Source organism: Anopheles coustani, chromosome 3 (assembly GCF_943734705.1).
Source record: "Anopheles coustani chromosome 3, idAnoCousDA_361_x.2, whole genome shotgun sequence".
NCBI classification, from domain to species: Eukaryota; Metazoa; Arthropoda; class Insecta; order Diptera; family Culicidae; genus Anopheles; species Anopheles coustani.
Window position 1 is genome coordinate 35,741,345 of NC_071288.1, and position 19,915 is coordinate 35,761,259.

A 19,915-nucleotide genomic window follows, 5' to 3' on the forward strand; every position below is an offset into this window, starting at 1 on the left:
TGAACACACTAACCCTGCTCAAAGCAGTGTGCAGCAGCGAAAGGCAACTAGCTGCAAGATATAAACCTAGCATAAGCGAGAGAGAAAGAAAGGGGGAGCAGATAAGATGCTAACAAAGTTAATTATGGTTTATGTAAATATAAATATAAATATTAATATAGTAAAAGTAAAGGAAGGGCAAGATTTGATCTTAGTTACATATACATCGTATCGCTTAAGAAGGTAAAACAGTTGCGAATGTGTGGACAGGAGAGGCAAAACTAGCAAAATGAAAAAGAACCGTAACATCCGATGTAGTGTCGCAGTAATTCGAAACTAAATCATAAAAAATCAAACAAACACAGAACAGCGTAAGAAGGAAATAAAAATTACGCAATGGAAAAGAAAAAAATTCGAAACTATGTACTATAATAAATAAAAGTAAAAAAAAAAAACACTCACTAATTACATTGTCCTCGTCATTAGCGGTTTGCGAAATTTTCTGTTATTTGTTTTATTTCTGAATGATATAAAATGGTTCGTCGGGGATAGTCATAAAGATAACATCATAAAACATTATATTACTGGTGATCTCACTCTTTTTCACAGTTTTTATATCAGCTGCAATATAATTTCTAACACTACCACAAGAAAAGAATACAAACTAGTTTTTTTTAACTTAATAATGCAATTTGAAGTAAAGATTAGTTTCCTCTTCATTACCGGGTGGAAAGCTGGAAAGTGCCCAACGAGAAATTTTGGTGTTATTTTGGTGTAAAAGAATTCTCTTCACAACTGCTCGCTCTTCTTTTCAGAATTCTTTTGTCCCTTCTTTTACAGCAGATTTCATATGCAATCTAGGTGTAAACAGAATTCTGAAAAGAAGTGTAAAACAATTCTGTTTACACTTACGGTACACCTCAAAAAAGAACTCTTTGGACAACGTGACTGTGCGTTTATAACACCTATTTCTGACTACACCTGGCAAAAACGTATACCCATTCGCACTAGTTTGTATGAGCTGGGTTCTGGATACCTTTTCTTTCCAAAATAATTATTTCCATGCAGGAAACATTTTTTGTTGGTTTTATTGTTTTGACTTATTTATAATAATAATATATACATATCGTTCGGTCCGGTTGGTACTTCCTCTGGAGGCGTTTCCATACATTGATCTAGAAATGCTTTCATTTAATCGTCCTCCTCGTTTTTTTCAAAATTGTGAAATGAGCAAAATTTCAAACATAATTCCCCAAATTCGATACAACGCGCTGGTTCCGTTTCTGAAAAGAGAGAAATCGTTTTTTTTTCTTTTTTGTTATTTTACCAGGAGAAAGATCTTCTGGTTCGGGAGGGCAAGTGTTATCCCCGATCAAGACACCCATTCTCCTAAGAGAATGGGTAGTGTGGGATTCCTACCCACTAAGAAAACTCCTGGGACATGAGAATTTTTATTTTTTTCTTTTTTTATCTTTTTTTTTAGTTTGGAATACTCAAATGTAATCGGTTAAAGGGTTAATGAAGCTTCGGGCGTCGTGTTTCTTGGTTTTGCTACATAGTAGCAAGATCATCCATTGCCTTGGCATACGGGAAGATGTTCATTGATTATGGGAATCTTCGCCGTTGAAGCCGTAACTGCCGCCGGTAATTCGGTAATAGCTGCCTCTTTTCACCAAATGTAGCTTTAGAAATGCATTGCAATGCACTCTTTCTAGCACACCTTTTTCTCAGACATTTGGAAGGCATATCGGAACACCCCCAAAGATATGCAATTGATGGACCACTGAATAATTTTGCAGTTTTTTTTTTATTTTACAGACTGGTCTTCTTTGGGAATATTCTGATTGGAACATCCCCAAAGGACCACTCTATATTTTATATAAAAAAAATGTTTTTTTTTTGAGTTTTAAAGATTGATCTTCTTTTGGAATATTCTGATCAGAAAATCCCCCAAGGACCACTCAATATTTTTTTATAAAATTTTTTTTTTTATTTTAGAGACTGATCTTCTTTGGGAATATACGGATTGGAACATCCCCAAAGGACCGCTCAATAATTTTTTTATAAAAAATATTTTTTTTTTAGTTTTAGAGACTGATCTTCTTTGGGAATATTCTGATCGGAACATCCCAAAAGGACCAATCAATAATTTTTTATAAAATTTTTTTTGTGTTTTTTTAGAGACTGATCTTCTTTGGGAATATTTTGGTCGGAACATCCCCAAAGGACCAATCAATAAATTTTTTTATAAAAAATAATTTTTGTTTTTTTAATTTTAGAGACTGATCTTCTTTGAGAGTATTCTAATATGCTTGCAAATGCTTGAAGATATGCAGTGTTAGAAAGAGTGCATCGTATCGGATTTGTAAAGCCACGTTTTCGGAAAAGAGGCTGCTATTACCGCATTACCCGCCGCAGTTAGGGCTTCAATGGCGAAGGTTGCCATAATCAAGGCACATCTTTCCGTGTGCCGAGGCAAAGGCTGTATGCATACAGCAAAACCAGTAGACACGGCACACGAGGCTTCATTTTGCCTTTACCCGATTATTATTAAATTACATTTTAAAAAAAAAGAAGAAAAGAAAAGAAAGAGAGAAAACTAAATACATAATTAATCGATTACTGAAAAACTATTAAACATCAGAAGAAAATTTCCTCATTTTCATCAATATCCGAGAGTCTCGGTTTCTTCGTGATCTGAAAATAAATAAAACGAAAGTTGCTTAAATACCATTCTTCAATCTAAAAACACCTTATTATACGAAAAAGTTGTTTATATCTACTTACAGGCCTATAATTTCTATCTCTATACCTATATTTGTAATATATTGGAATCTGGGTGTTCCTCCTGCGTTCTTTTTCTTCCGCTGTATAGCCATATTTGTCGTTGTCTAAGATGGTGAACAATGTTTTAAATCCTTCGCGTCTATTTGTTGATTTTCGTTGGCAATCTACACATTTCCCCACCACATTTCCCATTGTCGGTGAAGACCTTTTCTTTCTGCAAAATATAAAGTCCAGAAAGGCGCTAAGTATAGTTGTTGTTTGGGTTGAGCGCCTTTTTGAGCGGGAGCGAATAATATCACATCTGCAAGCCATCTCGTCTCATAAACAATTGATTCTAAATGGGTGCTGCGTTTGATTTATAAACATTTTTGTTACATTTTCCACAATAAGACTACTTGATGCGAAGTTTGGTAGACTAATTTCCAAATTTTTCAATTTCTCAACAACCACGGTAGGCTGTGCGTTTATACAGTTTTGTTTAGTATATATGAAAATAAATGAATCAATTTCAACCACTGGAAGAGAGGATGGCAACATTCGAACCAATTTAATCCACTGAAACCCACCAAATGCTCCGTATTACGAATTAACTAGTGTTGCATCTTATACACATATAGAAAGTGAATCGAACTAAACATGTCGAGGAAAAGTTTGTTTTCATAAGGAGCTTCCATACATTCATCTAGGGATGTTTTCATTTATTCATTCGATACAACGCGCTGGTTCCGTTTCTGAAAAGAGAGAAATCGTTTTTTTTTTCTTTTTTGTTATTTTACCAGGAGAAAGATCTTCTGGTTCGGGAGGGCAAGTGTTATCCCCGATCAAGACACCCATTCTCCTAAGAGAATGGGTAGTGTGGGATTCCTACCCACTAAGAAAACTCCTGGGACATGAGTATTTTTATTTTTTTCTTTTTTTTATCTTTTTTTTTTAGTTTGGAATACTCAAATGTAATCGGTTAAAGGGTTAATGAAGCTTCGGGCGTCGTGTTTCTTGGTTTTGCTACATAGTAGCAAGATCATCCATTGCCTCGGCATACGGGAAGATGTTCATTGATTATGGGAATCTTCGCCGTTCAAGCCGTAACTGCCGCCGGTAATTCGGTAATAGCTGCCTCTTTTCACCAAATGTAGCTTTAGAAATGCATTGCAATGCACTCTTTCTAGCACACCTTTTTCTCAGACATTTGGAAGGCATATCGGAACACCCCCAAAGATATGCAATTGATGGACCACTGAATAATTTTGCAGTTTTTTTTTTATTTTACAGACTGGTCTTCTTTGGGAATATTCTGATTGGAACATCCCCAAAGGACCACTCTATATTTTATATAAAAAAAATGTTTTTTTTTTGAGTTTTAAAGATTGATCTTCTTTTGGAATATTCTGATCAGAAAATCCCCGAAGGACCACTCAATATTTTTTTATAAAATTTTTTTTTTTTGATTTTAGAGACTGATCTTCTTTGGGAATATACGGATTGGAACATCCCCAAAGGACCGCTCAATAATTTTTTTATAAAAAATATTTTTTTTTTTAGTTTTAGAGACTGATCTTCTTTGGGAATATTCTGATCGGAACATCCCAAAAGGACCAATCAATAATTTTTTTATAAAATTTTTTTTGTGTTTTTTTAGAGACTGATCTTCTTTGGGAATATTTTGGTCGGAACATCCCCAAAGGACCAATCAATAAATTTTTTTATAAAAAATAATTTTTGTTTTTTTAATTTTAGAGACTGATCTTCTTTGAGAGTATTCTAATATGCTTGCAAATGCTTGAAGATATGCAGTGTTAGAAAGAGTGCATCGTATCGGATTTGTAAAGCCACGTTTTCGGAAAAGAGGCTGCTATTACCGCATTACCCGCCGCAGTTAGGGCTTCAATGGCGAAGGTTGCCATAATCAAGGCACATCTTTCCGTGTGCCGAGGCAAAGGCTGTATGCATACAGCAAAACCAGTAGACACGGCACACGAGGCTTCATTTTCCCTTTACCCGATTATTATTAAATTACATTTTTAAAAAAAAGAAGAAAAGAAAAGAAAGAGAGAAAACTAAATACATAATTAATCGATTACTGAAAAACTATTAAACATCAGAAGAAAATTTCCTCATTTTCATCAATATCCGAGAGTCTCGGTTTCTTCGTGATCTGAAAATAAATAAAACGAAAGTTGCTTAAATACCATTCTTCAATCTAAAAACACCTTATTATACGAAAAAGTTGTTTATATCTACTTACAGGCCTATAATTTCTATCTCTATACCTATATTTGTAATATATTGGAATCTGGGTGTTCCTCCTGCGTTCTTTTTCTTCCGCTGTATAGCCATATTTGTCGTTGTCTAAGATGGTGAACAATGTTTTAAATCCTTCGCGTCTATTTGTTGATTTTCGTTGGCAATCTACACATTTCCCCACCACATTTCCCATTGTCGGTGAAGACCTTTTCTTTCTGCAAAATATAAAGTCCAGAAAGGCGCTAAGTATAGTTGTTGTTTGGGTTGAGCGCCTTTTTGAGCGGGAGCGAATAATATCACATCTGCAAGCCATCTCGTCTCATAAACAATTGATTCTAAATGGGTGCTGCGTTTGATTTATAAACATTTTTGTTACATTTTCCACAATCAGACTACTTGATGCGAAGTTTGGTTGACTAATTTCCCATTTTTTTAATTTCTCAACAACCACGGTAGGCTGTGCGTTTATATAGTTTTGTTTCAGTGCGTGCGGATTCGTAGCTCAAAACGTTTAGTATATATGAAAATAAATGAATCAAATTCAACCACTAGAAGAGAGGATGGCAACATTCGAACCAATTTAATCCACTGAAATCCACCAAATGCTCGTATCGCGAATTGACTAGTGTTGCATCTTATACACATATAGAAAGTGAATCGAACTAAACATGTCGAGGAAAAGTTTGTTTTCATAAGGAGCTTCCATACATTCATCTAGGGATGTTTTCATCTATTCATTCGATACAACGCGCTGGTTCCGGTTCTGAAAAGAGAGAAATCGTTTTTTTTTTCTTTTTTGTTATTTTACCAGGAGAAAGATCTTCTGGTACGGGAGGGCAAGTGTTATCCCCGATCAAGACACCCATTCTCCTAAGAGAATTCTCCTAAGAGAATGGGTAGTGTGGGATTCCTACCCACTAAGAAAACTCCTGGGACATGAGTATTTTTATTTTTTTCTTTTTTTTATCTTTTTTTTTAGTTTGGAATACTCAAATGTAATCGGTTAAAGGGTTAATGAAGCTTCGGGCGTCGTGTTTCTTGGTTTTGCTACATAGTAGCAAGATCATCCATTGCCTTGGCATACGGGAAGATGTTCATTGATTATGGGAATCTTCGCCGTTGAAGCCGTAACTGCCGCCGGTAATTCGGTAATAGCTGCCTCTTTTCACCAAATGTAGCTTTAGAAATGCATTGCAATGCACTCTTTCTAGCACACCTTTTTCTCAGACATTTGGAAGGCATATCGGAACACCCCCAAAGATATGCAATTGATGGACCACTGAATAATTTTGCAGTTTTTTTTTTTTATTTTACAGACTGGTCTTCTTTGGGAATATTCTGATTGGAACATCCCCAAAGGACCACTCTATATTTTATATAAAAAAAATGTTTTTTTTTTTGAGTTTTAAAGATTGATCTTCTTTTGGAATATTCTGATCAGAAAATCCCCGAAGGACCACTCAATATTTTTTTATAAAATTTTTTTTTTGATTTTAGAGACTGATCTTCTTTGGGAATATACGGATTGGAACATCCCCAAAGGACCGCTCAATAATTTTTTTATAAAAAATATTTTTTTTTTTAGTTTTAGAGACTGATCTTCTTTGGGAATATTCTGATCGGAACATCCCAAAAGGACCAATCAATAATTTTTTTATAAAATTTTTTTTGTGTTTTTTTAGAGACTGATCTTCTTTGGGAATATTTTGGTCGGAACATCCCCAAAGGACCAATCAATAAATTGTTTTATAAAAAATAATTTTTGTTTTTTTAATTTTAGAGACTGATCTTCTTTGAGAGTATTCTAATATGCTTGCAAATGCTTGAAGATATGCAGTGTTAGAAAGAGTGCATCGAATCGGATTTGTAAAGCCACGTTTTCGGAAAAGAGGCTGCTATTACCGCATTACCCGCCGCAGTTAGGGCTTCAACGGCGAAGGTTGCCATAATCAAGGCACATCTTTCCGTGTGCCGAGGCAAAGGCTGTATGCATACAGCAAAACCAGTAGACACGGCACACGAGGCTTCATTTTGCCTTTACCCGATTATTATTAAATTACATTTTTAAAAAAAAGAAGAAAAGAAAAGAAAGAGAGAAAACTAAATACATAATTAATCGATTACTGAAAAACTATTAAACATCAGAAGAAAATTTCCTCATTTTCATCAATATCCGAGAGTCTCGGTTTCTTCGTGATCTGAAAATAAATAAAACGAAAGTTGCTTAAATACCATTCCTCAATCTAAAAACACCTTATTATACGAAAAAGTTGTTTATATCTACTTACAGGCCTATAATTTCTATCTCTATACCTATATTTGTAATATATTGGAATCTGGGTGTTCCTCCTGCGTTCTTTTTCTTCCGCTGTATAGCCATATTTGTCGTTGTCTAAGATGGTGAACAATGTTTTAAATCCTTCGCGTCTATTTGTTGATTTTCGTTGGCAATCTACACATTTCCCCACCACATTTCCCATTGTCGGTGAAGACCTTTTCTTTCTGCAAAATATAAAGTTCAGAAAGGCGCTAAGTATAGTTGTTGTTTGGGTTGGGCGCCTTTTTGAGCGGGAGCGAATAATATCACATCTGCAAGCCATCTCGTCTCATAAACAATTGATTCTAAATGGGTGCTGCGTTTGATTTATAAACATTTTTGTTACATTTTCCACAATCAGACTACTTGATGCGAAGTTTGGTTGACTAATTTCCCATTTTTTTAATTTCTCAACAACCACGGTAGGCTGTGCGTTTATATAGTTTTGTTTCAGTGCGTGCGGATTCGTAGCTCAAAACGTTTAGTATATATGAAAATAAATGAATCAATTTCAACCACTGGAAGAGAGGATGGCAACATTCGAACCAATTTAATCCACTGAAACCCACCAAATGCTCCGTATTACGAATTAACTAGTGTTGCATCTTATACACATATAGAAAGTGAATCGAACTAAACATGTCTAGGAAAAGTTTGTTTTCATAAGGAGCTTCCATACATTCATCTAGGGATGTTTTCATTTATTCATTCGATACAACGCGCTGGTTCCATTTCTGAAAAGAGAGAAATCGTTTTTTTTTTCTTTTTTGTTATTTTACCAGGAGAAAGATCTTCTGGTTCGGGAGGGCAAGTGTTATCCCCGATCAAGACACCCATTCTCCTAAGAGAATGGGTAGTGTGGGATTCCTACCCACTAAGAAAACTCCTGGGACATGAGTATTTTTATTTTTTTCTTTTTTTATTTTTTTTTTAGTTTGGAATACTCAAATGTAATCGGTTAAAGGGTTAATGAAGCTTCGGGCGTCGTGTTTCTTGGTTTTGCTACATAGTAGCAAGATCATCCATTGCCTCGGCATACGGGAAGATGTTCATTGATTATGGGAATCTTCGCCGTTGAAGCCGTAACTGCCGCCGGTAATTCGGTAATAGCTGCCTCTTTTCACCAAATGTAGCTTTAGAAATGCATTGCAATGCACTCTTTCTAGCACACCTTTTTCTCAGACATTTGGAAGGCATATCGGAACACCCCCAAAGATATGCAATTGATGGACCACTGAATAATTTTGCAGTTTTTTTTTTATTTTACAGACTGGTCTTCTTTGGGAATATTCTGATTGGAACATCCCCAAAGGACCACTCTATATTTTATATAAAAAAAATGTTTTTTTTTGAGTTTTAAAGATTGATCTTCTTTTGGAATATTCTGATCAGAAAATCCCCGAAGGACCACTCAATATTTTTTTATAAAATTTTTTTTTTTGATTTTAGAGACTGATCTTCTTTGGGAATATTCGGATTGGAACATCCCCAAAGGACCGCTCAATAATTTTTTTATAAAAAATATTTTTTTTTTTAGTTTTAGAGACTGATCTTCTTTGGGAATATTCTGATCGGAACATCCCAAAAGGACCAATCAATAATTTTTTTATAAAATTTTTTTTTGTGTTTTTTTAGAGACTGATCTTCTTTGGGAATATTTTGGTCGGAACATCCCCAAAGGACCAATCAATAATTTTTTTATAAAAAATAATTTTTGTTTTTTTAATTTTAGAGACTGATTTTCTTTGAGAGTAGTCTAATATGCTTGCAAATGCTTGAAGATATGCAGTGTTAGAAAGAGTGCATCGAATCGGATTTGTAAAGCCACGTTTTCGGAAAAGAGGCTGCTATTACCGCATTACCCGCCGCAGTTAGGGCTTCAACGGCGAAGGTTGCCATAATCAAGGCACATCTTTCCGTGTGCCGAGGCAAAGGCTGTATGCATACAGCAAAACCAGTAGACACGGCACACGAGGCTTCATTTTGCCTTTACCCGATTATTATTAAATTACATTTTAAAAAAAAAGAAGAAAAGAAAAGAAAGAGAGAAAACTAAATACATAATTAATCGATTACTGAAAAACTATTAAACATCAGAAGAAAATTTCCTCATTTTCATCAATATCCGAGAGTCTCGGTTTCTTCGTGATCTGAAAATAAATAAAACGAAAGTTGCTTAAATACCATTCTTCAATCTAAAAACATCTTATTATACGAAAAAGTTGTTTATATCTACTTACAGGCCTATAATTTCTATCTCTATACCTATATTTGTAATATATTGGAATCTGGGTGTTCCTCCTGCGTTCTTTTTCTTCCGCTGTATAGCCATATTTGTCGTTGTCTAAGATGGTGAACAATGTTTTAAATCCTTCGCGTCTATTTGTTGATTTTCGTTGGCAATCTACACATTTCCCCACCACATTTCCCATTGTCGTTGAAGACCTTTTCTTTCTGCAAAATATAAAGTTCAGAAAGGCGCTAAGTATAGTTGTTGTTTGGGTTGAGCGCCTTTTTGAGCGAGAGCGAATAATATCACATCTGCAAGCCATCTCGTCTCATAAACAATTGATTCTAAATGGGTGCTGCGTTTGATTTATAAACATTTTTGTTACATTTTCCACAATAAGACTACTTGATGCGAAGTTTGGTAGACTAATTTCTCAACAACCACGGTAGGCTGTGCGTTTATACAGTTTTGTTTCAGTGCGTACGGATTCGTAGCTTAAAACGTTTAGCTTATATGAAAATAAATCAATCAAATTCAACCACTGGAATAGAGGATGGCAACATTCGAACCAATTTAATCCACTGAAATCCACCAAATGCTCGTATTACGAATTAACTATTCATGAGTTTGGTCGAATCGCTACAATAGGCAATGCACACTGACCTAGCTTTTAAATCATTCCAACTCTATTTTTTAGGACTTAAACTGTTGGTAAAACCTTTTTTTTCAACTGTAGCCGATGATGCCCATGCCAATTCCCAATTCAAAATTACTTGCTGCTTACAAACGTTATTGTTTTACTTTTTTTTATTTCCTCATTCCAAATACGAATGTGCTGTTTCGTGTTTTCAGTACAGAAACGATTAATAATAGCAAAAAAAAAATTATCACTTTTGTTTAAATTACATTTGTTAAAAAAGTTAGTATTCACTTACTTTCAAACAAAGTTTTTCGATATCTGATGCAGTTAAATACGCTTTTAATAACTCTAATATTTTATTATTTACTTCATTGGTTCATTCTAGTTTCACCCATACAAACAGTTGCCTTATACTCGGTGAACATAGTGAAGTATGATAGCGTAACTATTTTTATTCTTTAAATTCGAAATATTTCATTCCTAACAAGGATCTTCTACCTAAGCTTCAAGCATCCAATAAGCTTTACCTTAGTGAGCTTGGTTGGCTCATAATCTGTCAAATCCTCAAAACTAGTGGTGGGATTTAAATCTTTCGATTCAAATCCATTCGACGATCCGGGTTATGAAATCCGAATCTTAATCTATTAAACAGTCATCGCCTCGAGACTCAATACCGTGTAAAATGTGATAACATACTTGAGAGAAAATTACATGACTTTCGTTTGAGGGGTCATTTGTTGAGATGGATTAAGGAGCAAAAAAGTTATGCGAGAATTCGCACTGCCACAAATGCCCCATTTCAAGTTGAGACCAAGGTTATTGCAGCTTGTTGATGCCAGATTCTGCCAAAAGTTCATAACAAACGAGGACCGATTTTTCGATGGTCTGTCAGTTTTCCAGCAAAAAAAAGACCGATTTGCAACATTTACCACTTGCGGTCCGATGTTAGGAGTGCTCCGATCGAGGCGGTGGGGTCAATTTGTTTCGGTGTTTCGGTTCATTCCAACCACCGGTCGCGTTTGCTAAAGCATCCCGTTTTGTTGAATCGCTTACCACGTAGCACCAGCCATCAGCCTCATCTGCCTTCATCGTCACCACCATGGGAATCCTCGAAAAGATATCCGACATCGAAAAGGAAATTGCAAAGACTCAGAAAAATAAAGGTATGCTTTAGGGTGCAGTCGGCCCACCGAGTTCAACAGTCCACTAAGTCACTTCCTACCGTTCACAGCAACCGAGTACCATCTGGGATTGCTGAAGGCGAAACTAGCCAAGTACCGGTCGCAGCTGCTGGAACCGTCGAAGAAGGGCGAAAAGGGTGAAGGGTTCGATGTGCTCAAGTCCGGAGATGCCCGTATCGCGCTGATCGGGTTTCCGTCGGTCGGTAAATCCACCCTGCTCTCGACGCTCACCAAGACCGAGAGTGAGGCCGCCAACTATGAGTTCACGACGCTCACCTGCATTCCGGGTGTGATCGAGTACAAGGGTGCCAACATACAGCTGCTCGATCTGCCCGGTATCATCGAGGGTGCCGCACAGGGCAAGGGTCGCGGTCGGCAGGTGATTGCGGTGGCCCGCACGGCCGACCTGGTGCTGATGATGCTGGACGCCACCAAACCGAACGTGCACCGGGACCTGCTCGAGTACGAGCTGGAGTCGGTCGGGCTGCGGCTGAACAAGCGCAAGCCAAACATCTACTTCAAGATCAAGAAGGGCGGTGGCGTCAGCTTCAACGCCACCTGTCCACTGACGCGCTGCAACGAGAAGATGGTCCAGACGATTCTGCACTCGTTCAAGATCTTCAACGCGGAGGTACTGTTCCGGGAGGACTGCACCGAGGACGAGTTCATCGACGTCGTGTCCGGCAACAGGATCTACCTACCGTGCATCTACGTGTACAACAAGATCGATCAAATCTCGATCGAGGAGGTGGACCGGCTGGCTCGACAGCCGTTTTCGGTCGTCGTCAGCTGCAACATGCACCTAAACCTGGACTATCTGCTGGAGGTGCTCTGGGAGCACCTACAGCTGATTCGCGTGTACACCAAGAAACCCGGTGCGCCACCAGACTTTGACGATGGACTCATTCTTCGCCGGGTAAGCTTGTGGGATTTTTGTCCTCTACACTTACGTTCCATTACAAGTTCTTTTTTTCCCCCATCCCCATTAGGGTGTCTCCGTGGAACACGTGTGCCACGCAATTCATCGAACGCTAGCGCCCCAGTTCAAGTACGGGCTGGTTTGGGGTACCTCGACCAAGTACTCGCCCCAGCGGGTCGGCATTTCGCACGTGATGCAAGACGAGGATGTTATTCAGATTGTTAAAAAGTAACCGCTACAGCCCGCCGCCGGCCTAATCTCTGGATTTGGTTTGTGAAATAATCTTCCAGAACAGTGGGGTGTGTACGGTTACGACGGATGTGCAACGGCTTCGCTGCCGTTTGCTCCCCTCCCCCAACGCCCCATCCCGTGTACTGATATATTTTCTCTTTACTCTCCGTCAAGTTCGAACATAAACGTTGAATAAAAACAGCCTAAACTATGAGAACAAAAATTGAATAAAACTGAATAATGCTGGGCAAAGGATAAACGTTGGACGTACGGAAATGGTTTCATGGAAGAATAAGCTGCTCTATGCTCAACATAAATCAAATGCTTGAACCACATAATTTCCCGAATTCCCAAATAGAAACAAATAGTTAGGAGGCTATCTACGTGGACTCGGAGATGGTGCCCAATGGACTATAATTTCTTACGCACAAATACGTTAACGGGGAAGGCATTCGAATAGGGTTACGGAATAGACAAACAGAACGGAGTTTTTTTGTCCAATCCAGGTTTTATTTACACAATTTACTCCTTTACAGGTTTCCCTTACCGCACATTGGGTCGATCATTAGACTTTGTTTTTGTTTCATTGCCACTGCACTCTTGTAAATATTTTAACTCATCTTGCAAAGCCTCGCACCGTTGTAGTTCATGCACACAAACACACGCGCACACATATCTCTTTGACCAATTTCCTAGCTTTCCTCCTCGCGATGTGCGCGATAATACTCATGATCGATTATAAATGATATATTTGTATGTATATATATATTTATAGATAGTTGTGTATCTCCGGAATTATCCTTCGACTCTGTTTGTCCAATCTGAACCTGACCCAACCAACACCGCCAGAGGGCGGATGAGATGAAGGTCCTGTTGGATTTGTCCTGCCGCCTTGTGTAGTGTTAATCGAAGGTAAGAAATGCACACCCCATCCGTGCAGCAATCAATCAGCTCCTCCCCGGCCGAATGCCTTTACCAAGTGTGGAAAGTATGAGAAAAGGTAGCAGTTAAAAGGTATCTTGCGTTTGCTTGAGCCACAATCGAAGCGGGCAATTTTCGATTCTCATTTAGATTGAGGATTATCCTCCTTGTGAGAAAGAGATAGAGCCAGATAAAATCTCATTTAACAAATACCGGAGGGACACAGAAACGTGTGTCCTTAAAGTTACCCCAAATTCGTAGAATCGAACCCGTGGGCTAACAAAAATTGTTGTACTCCCCGCTCCTTGGGAGTGATCTGTCTCAGTTGACCAGCACTTCTCTCTCTCCGGCGCCGGTTCAATACCGCCCGTTGCCCTCGTTACCCATGTACTGCGTCCACCGTTGCTGCTCGTAGCTGTGCAGCTTGGAGCAAACTTCGCGTGCCGGATCCAACTCGGCGCTACACGAACAGCCAATCTCGAGCCGCGTTATGACGATCTGCGTCTCGAACCGCTGGTACGCGGGCTGCAAATTCGGTAGACGGGCCTTGAGGCATTGCGCCAGGAACTTTTTCTCCAGCTGCAGCATGTCCTCGCTGCGGTACGTCCGATATGCCTGCAGCTTCTCCTGGATGCAGCTGAGATCGGAATCGAGAAACAGCGGTGGATACGACTCCGACTCACGTATGTTCATCACGAACACGTAGTCGAGGGTTGGGTTGGGTGGGACTGGTGCACCGGTTCCGATTCCACCGATCGACTTTAGCAGCACACCCGTCGACGCGATCGATGGGAGGATGTTTTCATTCGGCGGAGCTGGAGGCGCATAACTGGGCGATTGAACGATCGTGCCCATCGTGGTTCCGATCGTGCTTTTGCTATTGCTTGCGGTTGTCGATACCTCACTCGCTCCTCCCCCCGTGGTTTGTCGTTTGACCTTGTTGAACTCATAGTTCATCGCATTTACATCTAAAGCACAATAAAGATCCAAATGAATTTTTCAAAAACCCCATGGGAACGCGTCCATCCACTTACCGTTCATCGCTTCCTTGGCCTCTTTTTCCATCTCCAGATCCCAGAGGGTCTCCTTTGAGCCCTTGCTGCCAGGATCGGCGTTCTTGAGATCGTCGATAATTTCATCGTTCAGCAGGACCTTCTTCACGATCTGCGAGTTGGGATTAGACTCGTTGAAGACCTGCTCCTCGAGCGAGCGGTCATGAAAGTCGACATCGTCTGCGAGGGGACGAAAGAAACGAAATCGGTCCAGTGTTATCCCAAAGGATGTGACTTTTGGTAAAATTGGTTGAAGATCTTCAGAGCGCTATGCTTATTAGAATCTAATTTTTAAATAATTCTTTCAAAAAAATCGCTTGGAAAGTATCAAGGAAAAGAGTAACAGAATTCAGAAAAAATGCTTTTAATGTACGCAAACTTTGCTAACCTTCAGAAGAGCCATTTTCTATTTCTTCGATATCTTTAGGGTCTCATATGATTAAAAGCAGAATCTTGAAGGTGAAAAAGTTCTGAACGAACGCAGATGATATAGATAAATGTAGAAGAAGGTTGATTTTTATAGAAAAAACTTTTAAATCAAATTAAGCAATAAATGGAGCAAATGAACAGCAGACAAATCAAGAGAAAAAATGTTGATAGTAATTTTAGAAATTGTTCAAGTAAGCAAACATTTTAAGTACACTCAAGTCAATTGCGAAATTAACGTAGAAAGGGAATTTAAGGAATCTCCAATAACTTCACTAAAAAACTAACCAGAATGTATACTTACCAAAAACACCAAACTTGCTTCGAACGTCTCGTCCGTTGGAGCGGTACCGTGGCCGATTGTAGGGCGAAGGGATTGGCCTTCCATCGTCCTCTAACGGTGGTGCCCCATAGTCATAGTCCATCGGCCCTCCTGGTGCCGGAGGGATTTGATTCGTAAGGAAAGGATTTCGCTTTAAAAGTAAAATTTGATTAATTTGGGAAATTCTGAAACGTTCTAATAAATCTTACCGAATCCGCCTCAACCTGATCGTAGGGAAGATAGATGTACGGCTTTCCCTCGGCATCCCTCACGCCATCAGCGACACGAGGCGATCCGACTAGATCTCCTCCTTCGTCTTCGTCATTCGCGTTGTAAATGTACTTTTTGTAGACATTATTGAGGGCCAGCTTTTCCTGACGTTTGGCCTCCTCCTCGGCGAGCGCATCGATGGAATGTGCTACGGCCATTTGCTGCTGTTGCTGCTGTTCTCCGCGAGAGTTTGATTTTCTTCTTCCTCCACTATGTGCCGCGATGGCCGCCGCCTGCCCAGGGCTGTCTACTACCACACCGACGGGTATTTGTGGTGCGGTCTGTTGAACACCCGGTGCTAGCTTCTTGTCCATATGCACATCAGCCTGTACGGCCGGTTGACCGATGGCGGGTGCTTCCACTGAGGCACTCTTCTGCCTGGCGGCACTGCTCTGACCATCGTTGCGACCCTTCAGCTTCATCTTGGGATGCTTCATCGGCGCCACGTAACCTGGCGGTGATTGATCCGAACTACTCGCCGTTTCGTTCAACCGAATGGTGAGATCGTCGGAGGAGAAAATGACTGCCCCGGGTGGTTCCACGTGGCGCGTGATGGCGTACAGCTTCAGCACCGACGATTGATTGTAGCGAAGGGCGCACGTGTCCGCACGTGACTGTTGAATAACGTCACTTTCTGAAACAGACACGGATCAAGCAATCCAAGAGTGCCACGTTTTCTACGACAACCCGACAGCGCCTACTTACCTGGAATAAACTGGTACTCGTCGGTGGTGTCCGCCGTTCGATTCCGGCACTGCATTTGCCAGTGAAGGAAGAAATCACCACCACCGGTCTGGGAAATCGTGATGCCACCGAGCAACCCATTTGGCCCTCCCGCGTCCTTGATGGAGCTGTCCAGGAATGGCTTCCCGTTCGTGCCGTTGATGATCATCGTTTGCGAGTAGTAGTAGATAGGGAAACCCGGCCCCGTGTTGTACTTCACCATAAAGTCCGTGACGTTGTCGTGGTCAAAGTGGCCGGGCACGATCGAACTGACGCTCTCCGAGTCGGCCAGCGTGTACGACCACAGTTGCGTCCGGTTGGCACCGTCGTACGCGTACACCGTCGAGTTGAACGAGCTCACGATAATGTCCTCGACGGAATCACCGTTCAGGTCGGTCAGCACCGCCGGTACCATAAAGCCGGACGAGTCCATTCGAACGATCGGCTCGAAGGCACTCTCGCCCGGGTACTTCATGAGGCTCTCCGGCCGCAGGATGTACACCCCGCCGGGAGAGTTCTGTCCACCGGTAACCACCAGAAACAGCTCCGTCCCGTCCGCCCTCGGTAGCACCTGGATGGGGACGAACATTTCCTCCCGGTAGGGCGTGGGAATGCTGTGCATGATCGCTCCAGTCGCACCCGAGATCAGCTTGATGTGGCCACCGTGCGCCCGCTGAGTTTCCTCCACGTGCACGGCCAGGATGTCCGCGATGCCGTCACTGTTCAAATCGCGCACCACGTTGATCGTGTATAGATCGATGCTGATCTCCGCGTAGCTCTCCAGGTCGGAAAAGTCCTTCAGCTCCCACAGAATACGCCCGTTGCGTCCGTTCAATGCGAGAATAAGCCCTCCTCGGCCAGCCGCCACGCAATCGTTACCACCGTCCGAGTTGATGTCGATGTTGCACTTGAGGGAGAAGATCGTGAACGAAGTCCAGTGCTGCCAGAGCGTTTCGCCATTGACCCCGCTCAGGGCGAGCAGACCCCCACCACATAGGTCCGTGATGCCCGTCTTGCGCGAGGTGCACTGCGGGATGTAACTCCGGATGCCTTCGTCCATCAGCTCGTCGATGCCGTAGCCCACGATGACGTCCTCCACACCGTCCCCGTTCACGTCCAGCTTTCGCAACGGGCTTTCACTGCTCACCCGGGCCACCACGCGCGTCCACACGTTCTGCACGGTGATACGTGTGCACGGTACCATCTCGAGGGAGCCATTACGGTCGCCGAAACCGTCCGCCGCCGTGTACATCAGGCTACCGAACTTGTCGCGGATGATCCCACTGCTGAAGGCGGACTCCTTGTGGAACCACACCTTGATTTTCTGCAGCGGCTGGGGAAAGGCCGTCAGGAGTAGTGCGGCCAATACTATCAAACCTGCAACATAAATCAACAGACGAACATTAGGAGTAATTGGAAATAGTGTGTTTGTGAGCGGATAAGTTGTTTTGTTTTAAGGGTGCACAGAAAACAAAATTATTAATCCAAAACTGGATCCGTGTGAGATTAGGAAAAGGCGGAATCAGCAGGACTTTTATTTGATTTGATTTGATGATGGTATCCAATTTAAGGCTGAAGTTTATTACGTTGTACGCATTCAATTCGAAATGATTTTTAATGCGTAAATCCTCGTCGGTAAGAGTGTATCCCAAAGAAAAGTACTTTCAACTGTGAAAACTATACAAATTGTTCTAAATTATACCTTCTTAGATTTCAAAGCACTAAGAAGTTAATTTGATCATTTAAAGAAATAACTCAACAATTTAATATAAGTTAAATTGCATGAACCATTTAAAGTTGAAAGAGAAAATTCAAAGTAAAATCCGCTATTCTTTAACTATAACCACTTCTAGGGAGCTTATTCTCTAGGGGTCGATTCAAACCTGATCTAACCAAACAGAGATGTTTTATGAGCCTAATTTTTTCATAAAATTAGGTAGAAACCATGAAGCAGTCGTCCCAAACTCGCTTTGGTTCATATAAACCCGAAAAAACTTAGTTTCGATAATTTTGTGATACACGAGTCATCATCGTTTCAAGGCCGCATCACAGGAATCCAATTGTTATTGATTGATTTAATCATACGAACCAAACTCAATAATGTTTTCTGCGTATCTTCAACTAAATGAAAATGAACTACCCACGGATCCATACGTTAACCGGAGCCAGTGAAAGTGTTCAATCTCCCGGGGGAAATAAAGACCGGTCCCAGAATTTGCCCCAAAACCGCTTCTGGAGGAAGAACCAAGAAAAGGTCCTAGTCAGCCCGCAGCGTGTTCCAGCGTTGCCATAGTTGGTGTCAATAATGCATGAACTCATTAAAATTAACAACCAACCGGGGCGAAAATATGGCCACCTCAGACGACGGTGTCGACTCCAACCGCCCGCACGCAGTTGGCGGCGTGTTTCACATCTTTTGCGAATCGTCATTTACGTTCTTTTTTTTCTCCCCCGCCCCCAGGTTCCTGTTGTGCGGTTTCCGAACACATCTTTTTATTGCGTCTTACGGCCGTAAAACCCTGGCACTGGGGCATCACGTCGTGCGTGTGTGTGTGTGTTGTGTCCTTGAGCACCTTCATTCGCTTCCCGGTGGGACGTTGCAGGCAAACTTACCGATAAGCACCGTCACGGCAGCCAGCCCGTAGCAGAACGGTTCGCAGCAGTGCCAACACTTCCGGCGGCGGTACTTCTTGAGGATGGGGCTGGAGGAGCGCACACCAACGGCACTGCCGCCGCCCGCACTCCCATTGCCACTTGTTGCTTTGCCGTACTTGCGCCTCGGCGCCATGAGGGGCCGCTTGGCGCCTCGGTCCTCGTACGTGCGACAGGTGCGCCCGTCCCGGATGAACACCTCGTCCTCCACGTCATCGCTAAGGTCCTCGTCCATGCTGAGGCTGACGCTCTCGCGCACCACCAGCTGCTCCGACGGCTGGTACGGTTTCATTTTCTTCCGTATCAGCTCCATGGTGGCCGACTGTACCGCTCTCCCACCTTTCCGACCGGCCACCAGTGACCTTAGCAGACGGCGCACCACTTTGGCACCCACGGTCTATCGCCAATCGTAGCAATGTATCCCTTCTTCTGGCAGAAAAGCACTGCACCACGGTGACAACCGAGCGTGTGGAAGGACGTGCTGTGCGCTTCCAGAAGATTTTCCGCTCCAGTTCGCACGAACAAAAACCTGCCTGCCGGAAAAAGGCCCACTGGTGCACAAGCTTTCTTTAAGAATACTACCGTTTTCCAGCCCGTGCGCTCAAGGATAACGCTCCATCCACACGGGGTCGATGGTTTCCACCGTCACAGCCCACTCGGATGGGCACTTTTTTGCTAACATATGTGACGGAATGTGCAGGCGACAGAAAATTTCCTTCCCCACCACCACGTAGCAACACACGCGACCCGTTTTTCGTTTCGATAAACGGATTACTCTTTCGTCCATAAGCACCACAACAGCCTGCTTTTCGACTCGACCACGAAGAAAAAAAAAAAACAGGTGAACGATTTTTCGCCCTTTTTCGCGCTACAGGTGCGAATGGGTTCAATGTGATAGGTTTTCCACCTTTGCACCTTTTTCACTGGCACCGCACGGTATGAAAAATCGGTCCGCACCAGGGCACCGTCCGCGAGCGATTGCCACTGGTTGGTTGGTGGAAAAAAGTCACCACAGAAGCACCAA

The 19,915-nt window shown here is 41.7% G+C and overlaps 2 protein-coding genes across 2 annotated transcripts; one reads left to right on the forward strand and one right to left on the reverse strand.

Moving 5' to 3' along the window:
- Window positions 1-11,056: 11,056 nt before the first annotated feature.
- LOC131271521 (developmentally-regulated GTP-binding protein 2) lies at window positions 11,057-12,789 on the forward strand. Its single transcript, XM_058272976.1, has 3 exons — window positions 11,057-11,357; window positions 11,426-12,291; window positions 12,365-12,789. Exons 1-3 carry the CDS (start codon window positions 11,294-11,296, stop codon window positions 12,524-12,526), a joined length of 1,092 nt encoding a protein of 363 aa, XP_058128959.1. The 5' UTR covers window positions 11,057-11,293; the 3' UTR covers window positions 12,527-12,789.
- Window positions 12,790-13,037: 248 nt separating this feature from the next.
- LOC131272545 (uncharacterized) lies at window positions 13,038-19,204 on the reverse strand. Its single transcript, XM_058274306.1, has 6 exons — window positions 18,853-19,204; window positions 16,222-17,616; window positions 15,456-16,150; window positions 15,229-15,397; window positions 14,481-14,678; window positions 13,038-14,414 (listed from the first exon to the last, which is right to left on the reverse strand). The coding sequence occupies exons 1-6, from the start codon at window positions 19,202-19,204 to the stop codon at window positions 13,804-13,806; spliced, it is 3,420 nt and encodes a 1,139-aa protein (XP_058130289.1). The 3' UTR covers window positions 13,038-13,803.
- Window positions 19,205-19,915: the final 711 nt, after the last annotated feature.